Source organism: Neopelma chrysocephalum, unplaced genomic scaffold, assembly GCF_003984885.1.
Source record: "Neopelma chrysocephalum unplaced genomic scaffold, ASM398488v2 Primary Assembly neopelma1_24, whole genome shotgun sequence".
In the NCBI taxonomy this organism is placed as follows: Eukaryota; Metazoa; Chordata; class Aves; order Passeriformes; family Pipridae; genus Neopelma; species Neopelma chrysocephalum.
The window spans coordinates 32,127,000-32,135,494 of record NW_020897693.1 but is presented as its reverse complement, the minus strand read 5'-3'; the positions used below and the strand labels follow the sequence as shown (position 1 = coordinate 32,135,494).

Sequence of the window (8,495 nt, the reverse complement as noted above, 5' to 3'; positions counted from 1 at the left end):
GAGGGGGTCAGACAGCGGTTCACACTGTGCGAGTGCTGCTGCTATCCATCTCAGACTACCGGGGCAGCTATGCCTGCAAACAGTCCTTTCCCCCGGGTCCCCACGCTGGGCAGCCGCGGAGGGGCGCGGCGGGGCTGGCGGGCCGAGGCGTGCCCCCGGCGCCCCCGCCCTGGCACGGCGGCCCTCCACCCGCCACCGCGGCTCCAGGAGCCCTGCCCTGGCACCCCGCACCTGGCTCCACCCTGGCCCTCTTGGCCGGGAACGGCCTGGCGAAGGAAAGGACGGGGAGGGTGTCGGAGGATTAGGGCAGGAGGGCTCAGCCGACCGCCAGGAATTGGGGAAGGAGGGGAAAGAGCTGCGCAGAGGCAGCGCTGCCCTCGCTCGCACTGAGCCTTGTGAGCCGGGCCGCTAGGTACCGGTGGCGAAGGGGCCCCGAGAATCCCCAGCTGCGAGATGCTCCACGCCCTGGGCAGCTGGAGGAGCAACTGTGCGTGCGCTGCGGAGGGGTGAGGATTTTCGCTTTAGCCTTTGGTGGTCTCGCTGGTTGCCTTGGGTTCCCATGCCAGGGGAAGAGGTTTCGGCCGGTGTATTGAGGAGTTTCTTGCGCCCGAATGAGATAGTCAGGGCAGGGGGGCTTTCCCATGGCGAGGAATTGTCCCCATGAACCACAGCAGGCTTTCTCGCCCCCCTCTCCCACCCAAACACACAGAGCGCTCCATGCCTAGGGAGCGCTCCCAAGGTGAGTCTCTGGGAGGACTCCTGCTTTACACGCCCAAGCATGTGCTTTCCAGGCAGGGAGAGGCTCACAGCGCCCTGCCCGTGGCCGGCAGTGACACAAGTCCGCCCTACCCGATCACTGCAGAAACCTTCGCTCCCGGCGTAGGTGTGCCGGGCACATCTTCCCTCCTGGGGAGGGCTGGGGCGACGAAGGGTGTGTTACATCGACATGCACAAGCAATCAAATGAAGCTTCTATGAGCTTGCTCAGGGTGGGTCGAGAGGGAAGAGTTGCGACAAGCTGCCTCGGCGGTGTCCTTTTTCAAAGTGTAGGGTTTCGGGACGGTCCTCTACATCTCTCTATGGATGTTTTAGAGTCGTGCTGATGACCAGGAGAGAAGAAAGAGTTCTGTCCAAGATCTGCTCTTGACCCCTCTAACTCCAACCTCTCTAGGAGCGGCTGGCCCCTATGCAGAGCCCTGCTCCCGCGGCAGGGAGGGCTGTACGGCTGCGGACAGGGCAGCGGGCAGGGCCGACTCCTCGGCGCTGAGAGAGGGGATAGCAAGGCTGCACTGGATTTGCCCCGTTGTGCCGGTGGCTTGGCGGAATGAGACACGCACCCATGTACTGAACCGTAGGGACCACGGAGCACCTAATTCTTTGTATCAAAAAGTTACGTCTAGGAAGAGTCTTTCTTGTTGAGAAAGAATTTGGCGGCAGGTTGCGTGAGACCCTTCCCTTCTGCCCTCCGAGCCCTTCGACAGCTCTGGCTGGCCGAGCACATTTGATTCCCCTTGGGGAGGCACAGTAGCTCGTATAAAAAAGACATTGTTGTCTTTGGAGAGCCCTGTGCGCACTTTCAAAAGCTGATCCTTGAGTTCCCAGCCCCCGCAATCCAGTTGATGAGGAAACGCGCTGCGGTCTTGGTGGCACCGTTTCCATTGGGATTGGCACCATTTGATTGACAAAGTCTCCCATTCTTCCACCTCTTGAGTGTTATCAAAAGGATTGTGTGGGGTCAGAAGCTATTGAAGGGACGTCCGTGTAGCCGCATTTCTGCAAACACGGGGTGAAAACCGTGCCTTTCTCATGAAAATGCTTCCACCAGGCAAAACGCATCTTATCTTCCTTGCTATCCTTCTTAGCATTTCTTTTTAACTCGAGTGTTTTACTAAGCAGCATCACCAGGTACACGAACATATCACTAAAGGCAGCCTAGGCAGGACCCTGTCGGGGCGGCCACTCTCCTCGGGGGCTGGGGGCAGCCATCTCTGTTCGACGAAGCTCGGGTGGAGGGTTTGAAAGAAAAGAGTGAGCGACGGGACACGGCAGCAGCAAAGAAGTTTTCTCGCCCCTTGTCTGCGGTGTGACTCGCCCTGTTATAACTCATTTGGAGAGGGAAAAAAGGTAGAGGGTCTGACCTGCTTCCGTTTCACCGAGTCGATCTAGCGGGGCTAAAAATTGCTGCCTGGACCCGGCGGGGCGTAGCTGTGCCTGTACGCACGCCGGTGTATTCCTAACTCAACAGTCAGACCCACACAGATAGTTTCACCCGCTCCCCAACAAAGGTGAACGGAGCACTCTCTCATAAACTTGCCTCTACCAGACCCTGCCCAGAGCCAAGGCCGGAGTCGCTCGGGATAACCTAACGGAGCAATGTTTCGGAGGCGATTTAACCTGCTCTCCTTCCAGTGGGAGGATGAATAAGCTCTCCCAACCGCAGCCGGTGGCAAAGGGGGTCGTTCCAGCGGCGCTCCGGAGACGGTGCAGGGCGGCGGGGCGCCTCTCCCGCCCCCGCGCCCAGCGCTCCGCGCACCTTCGCCAGAGCTGGTGCTGGTGCCTCCCCAGCTGCCCCACCTCGCACGCATTGGATGGAAAAGGAGTCGCTGCTTCTGCCCACAAATTGCGCGGCCACTTGCCATCTTTCTGATTAAAGCCGACCGCAGCGTCATTTGGTGGATCCTGTGGGATTTAATTTTTTTTCCCTTCCATCCACCCCCTTCTTTTTAACGCTCGTGAAACAGGCACGGAGCCGATGTGTTTGAGAAATTCGGGGGGGAAAATAGCAACCATAAACCCAAAACAACCAAACCACCAAGGCAGTGTCGAGTGTCTCTTTCTGTAGGAACAAAACCAAAGACCGTACTGAAAAACGCGCAGAAAAGTGGGAAAAGCTGGGGCAGGGGGGATGGAGGGGGAGAAGAAATATTCCAGAAATTTGGAAAGACAAGATTGTAAGATTTTGAAAGAAAAGAGGAAAGAGAAGAGATAAAAGCAAACGCCTTTCTAGCCCGAAGTCGCCCTTCTCTGCCTTCAGTGACCCAGCAGGCTCACAACCAGCCCACTTCGAGATATTCAACCTTGAGGGAACTGATGCCGAAAGAAGCAGCTGAGATGATGTAAGAGAGCTGGAGACCTGATTGAAGGAAAGTTCCCCCGATTATATTTGTGTGGAAAAGCTCACCTCTTGCAGAGCTCTAAAGTGTAATCAAGACTGAGGCTTACACTTGAAGGATGTTAACTCTCATACGGGAACCTACTTGCTCCTAAACGGTTTCTTGCCTAGTGAATGAGAGCCTCCCAATTGAAGCAAAATGATCCTTATGTACTAATATCAAGCACAGTCACAAAGCGACCGGCTATTTATGCTGCCACTTTAGACAAAGATATTTAGTTATTCCTGGGTAGCAAGTGCACTTTTGCATTTTTAAGCACGAACCAGCCGAGCACAAACATATTTACAAGCGCAATTACTAAATAGTTACTTGACACTTCAAAGTCCCAGGGTTAACTGTACCTTCGCTGTAATTTTCTGAATATCCGTGTAATCGCTGTATTAAATTGGGTTTGTCAGGGCAGTAGGCCGGAATGTGAAACACTCAGGGGTGGTTTCTCTCCTCCGCCCAGATCACCCCAAAATATAAGCTTTGGAGACGCTAGGCATAGGGAGATTTCTTCAAAGCCCCGAGTGTCATTAGCTGCTGGCTGCCTGTACATGTGTGTGTGGCTGTGAATGGATCGCTTTTGTTTTCACACCGGATCCGAGAACAGATCTGAAAGTGCCAGAAATTGCAGTTCATTGGAAACTACAGGGAATTCATTGGCAAGGTCGTGTAGCAGATGACCTGAGAGGTCTTCTCCATCCAGCTCCCGTGCTGTATAAATAACCTTAGAAAGCAGCTTCAGGTTCAGAAGGACCACGAGTGCCTGTGAAGAGTCTTTGCCTTTGAGAATAACAAGCGACATTTTGCGCTAACCTATTTTTCATCGATGTTTCGCCCCAGGCAATTAAATTACTGCTTGATTTTGGAAACTTGCATCTTCCACCTATCCCTGAGATATCAAAAAAAGAAAAATCCCTAGGTGAAAGGAACTTTTGGGTTTAGAGAGAAAACCGATTCTTGCACCGTGTGTCTTAGCAGACACAGAGAGTGTTCCCGAGATGCTGAACCCCAAGTGCTTGTTCAGCCTCAGCCGACCGGGGCATCTGACAGTCCAGTGAAGGCAGTGTGGGGAGCGGGGAGCTGTGGCCCGGCGGGAAAGGTCTGCCCTCCGGAAAGTTGCCCTCCTGACGGCGGGGCTCCTTCCGGACCAAACTTAGTGGGGGAAGAGGGAGATTCGGTCCTTTAGCTCACCGGCATTCCACCCCTTTTCCGCAGCTCTCACAAAGGCTGGGCTGACAGCCTTGCCACCAGGGAGCTGTTTTTAAATCCTTTCACCCAGTTAAATGGTGGTCTTTTTGCCTTGCCTTCCATTTCCCGTCCACGATATTGCCACCCCCGAGAAAAATAAAATGAGTTGTGCTCACGGGGTCTCTCTCTCTTTCCCCCTCTCTCTCCCGTCCTCTCTCTCTTTTTTTCTTTTTTTTCTCTTTTTTTTCTTTTTTTTTAAAGACATAAAAAAAATCATGACAAGTAAAACTTAAAGGTGTTTACCTTGTCATCAGCATGTAAGCTAATTATCTTGGGCAAGATGTAGGCTTCTATTGTCTTGTTGCTTTAGTGCCTATGCCCCGCCTCTGGTGGCAGCCTAAAACCTGGCGTCTGGCTAAAACAAACGAAAGGCAGCCCTGAGCCTCCACTCAATCCAATTAAGGCGGACTTCGTCCACTCGGTTACGTGTACATCCAACAAGATCGGCGTTAAGGCAACACCAGAATATTTGGCAAAAAAAAAAAAAAAAAAAAAAGATTTGCCTCCCCTTCCTTTTTTTTTTTTTTTTTCCCCAGCCGCCGAATCATGTCGATGAGCCCAAAGCATACGACTCCTTTCTCAGTGTCTGACATCTTGAGTCCTTTGGAGGAAAGCTACAAGAAAGTGGGCATGGAGGGCAGTAACTTGGGGGCTCCCTTGTCAGCCTACAGACAGTCTCAGGTTTCTCAGCCGGCCATGCAGCAGCACCCCATGGGCCACAACGGAACAGTGACTGCCGCCTACCATATGACAGCGCCAGGGGTCCCCCAGCTCTCCCATGCTACGATGGGGGGCTATTGCAATGGGAACCTGGGCAACATGAGCGAGCTGCCGCCTTACCAAGACACCATGAGGAACAGTGCTTCGGCAGCAGGATGGTACGGCACCAACCCGGACCCCCGCTTCTCCTCAAGTAAGTCATCCCGGGGCTGGGTTGTCGGCGGGGGTTGGCCGCGCAGCTGCCCCGCCAAACCGCGGGCAGCGGGCGCCGGGGGCTCCGCGCCAGGGCAAAAGTCGGTCCAAACCTCAGACACAACCCTCACCCCCAAATTCCTCTTTCTGCGTGCAGATCGTGCCCGGTCCCTCCACCCCAGCTGCTTGCATGTCAACCTCCCGCGGCTGCTTTTGCGGGGTTAGGGGATTGGAAGCCCCGCGCTGGCGGGGAGAGGGAGACGGGAGCTCGCCGTCCAGCGGGGCTGGAGTGGCGCAGCCCGGGGGCCCAAACGGAGCCGGCGGTGCCCGTCCGGCTGCGCGCCGCCCGGCACCGGGCAGGCGAGAGGGGAAGCCGAAGCCGCCGGGGCCGCGTCCCGAGAAGCGGCGGAGCGGGCGAGTCCGCCCCGGCCGGCGCCGGCGGAGCCGCTGTCCGCGGCCGCTGCCGCCGCGCTGTCACTCACATCAGGTACTTGCGCGGCTATCCCCCCCGGGAAGGACGAGGGGCGAGTGGCTGGCTTTATTCACCGGGGCCGGGCCGAGAGAGAAGGGGGTCCCGTTGACCGCCGCTCGCCCCGGGGGCGCAAGTCGTTGTTTAGAAGCGCGGGCGCCCCGAGGCCGTGGCTGGGCTGCCGGGGGGCTGCGGAGTTCCGCTGGGGGCAGGCGGCGGCGGGGGCTGCCCGGAGCGCGGGGCCCCGCTCGGGCCGGGCCGAGCCAAGCCAAGCCAAGCCGCCTAAAACGTGCCGCCTTCTCCATTGCAGTCTCCCGCTTCATGGCGCCGTCCTCGGGCATGAACATGGGCGGCATGGGCAGCCTCGGGTCCCTGGGAGACGTGAGCAAGAGCATGGCCCCGCTCCAGAGCACGCCGCGGAGGAAACGGAGGGTCCTTTTCTCCCAGGCCCAGGTCTACGAGCTGGAGAGACGTTTCAAACAGCAAAAATACCTCTCCGCCCCGGAGAGGGAACATTTAGCCAGCATGATACATCTCACCCCGACTCAGGTCAAAATCTGGTTCCAGAACCACCGCTACAAGATGAAACGCCAGGCCAAAGACAAGGCTGCGCAGCAGCAGATGCAACAGGAGAACGGCTCCTGCCAGCAGCAGCAGTCTCCCAGAAGGGTGGCGGTGCCAGTGCTTGTGAAGGATGGCAAGCCCTGCCAAGCAGGCTCCAACACACCCACAGCAGCTATCCAGAGCCATCAGCAGCAGGCAGCTACAACGATCACAGTGGCTACCAATGGCAACAGCCTCGGACAGCATCAGAGCCACCAGACAAACAGTGCGGGGCAGTCTCCAGACATGGGACAGCACTCGGCCAGTCCGTCCTCTCTGCAAAGCCAAGTCTCCAGTTTGTCTCACCTAAACTCTTCTACTTCTGACTATGGCACTGCCATGTCTTGCTCCACCTTGCTATACGGTAGGACCTGGTGAAAGGATTAAACAAAGAAAAAAAAAGGCAAAAAGAAAAAAAAAAAAGCAAAAACAAAAACAGATTTTCCCAGTTACACAGATCTCTGTCCTCTCAAAATTATTGTGTGTTTTTATTTTTTTTTAATTGCCTTTTCCCCCTCCCCTCCTTTCACTGAATGGTTCTCTGCGGACCTCTAAGAGAGAGACTTTTTTGTTCGGTTTTGTTGTTACTCTTGATGGGTTTGGGTCTTTATTTTTTTCCCCCCGAAGTTGTTGTATGGGGTGTTCAAAAATATTCTGACTAATAACCGTGGAGCAGTCTGCAGAAGGGGGACCGTCATTTAGCATGGTCCAAAGGCTTGGATTTCAGATGTACACTTTGCCAGCGTCTAGGACTTGCATGTAAATACAGAGATTTTGGGGGATGAGGTGGCTTTCCCCCCCAGAAAAACGCATTCGCGTCACCCAGACACAGGAAGCAGCTTTCCCCTCCCCAGTCTCTCCCAGTCCATCTCCAGGGCCAGCGGAGGAGACGTGGAGTCATCAAAGGCTTGGCTTTTATTTTCCTCCTTACGTTTGATGTGAACCTGTAGCTGTATAATGCTGTCAAAAGTTGGACTAAACCCATAGTTTTTAGTAGCCTGTATATTTTGTTGTAAAAAGAAAAGGAAAAAAATACAATCAACCAAACCAACCCACGTTTTTTATGGACACTGATCGCCCCGTCGTAAATCCTCTGGCAGTTTGTTATTTGCGCACGCCGCCTTTTCCTGTTGTAACTTATGTAGATATTTGGCTTAAATATAGATCCTAAGAAGCTTCTAATAAATTATACACATTACGAATATTCTTTTTTTATTTCCCTTTGGTTCCTCCTCCAAACCCTCAGTTCCTTGCTCTTTTTTTTTCCTTGATGGAAAAACAAATCGAGATGTTGCCAAACGCCGGAAGGCCCCTGCCCCTCCCAGGGCCAGGACACTGTTCCCAGAGGGGAGCTGCGCCAGAGAGTTAACGGGATACAGGATCAGTCCTCAGCGTGCAAACGGGAAAAGCAAACGCGTGGAATTCACGAACTCGAATGCGAAGGGATCGAGTCCAAATTCATTAGCCCGGTTACTGAGGGGAGGGCGGTATGAGGGGGGCAGGGGGCACCTCAGCGACTTCTTGCTAAAGAAAGCAAAGTATTCCGGGACTAGAAATTCAAATGTCAAAGGCACAGAGGAGAAAGAAGGCAAAATTTTACGCCACTAGAAAAAAAAATTACGAAGAACCTGATGTCAGTATAGAATATGGGGCTGATTTAAAGAGCGTCCAGTTTTAATACCTTGTAAAAAAAATAATAATTTCTACCAGGTTTTCCTATGTACTTGTATTTTAAGGGAAGTTCAGTCACCTTATTTATAATCAAAATAAAAAATAGTTTATTGTGTACGACATGTAGTTTGAATTAACTTTCTTTATCAGGCTATGTTTAATTTCCTACACATACGCAACCCCGCAAGCACATGCAAGCACACGGTCACGCAAGTTCCCCTGCACAGCCCGCCCCATCACCCAGCCGGAGGTTAGCTGCAGTCTGCGCCTTGCGGGAACACAGACGGGGTTTGGTTGTTTTGGGTGCTGTTTTTCGAGTGGGTTTTGTGGCTTTTTTGTTTTGTTTTGTTTGTTTGGAGGGTTTTTACGTAGAGATTTGAGAAGTTTGTAAAGAAGGAGATGAGGAGAAAGTGCTTGTGCGCGCACGTGGGT

General features: G+C 53.8%; 1 protein-coding gene across 1 annotated transcript; it reads left to right on the top strand.

Annotated features, from left to right (window-relative positions):
• The first annotated feature begins 286 nt into the window (after positions 1–286).
• On the top strand, positions 287–8,180 carry NKX2-1 (NK2 homeobox 1). The gene is made up of 3 exons (XM_027671005.1): positions 287–506; positions 4,945–5,321; positions 6,100–8,180. The coding sequence occupies exons 1-3, from the start codon at positions 454–456 to the stop codon at positions 6,768–6,770; spliced, it is 1,101 nt and encodes a 366-aa protein (XP_027526806.1). The 5' UTR covers positions 287–453; the 3' UTR covers positions 6,771–8,180.
• Positions 8,181–8,495: the final 315 nt, after the last annotated feature.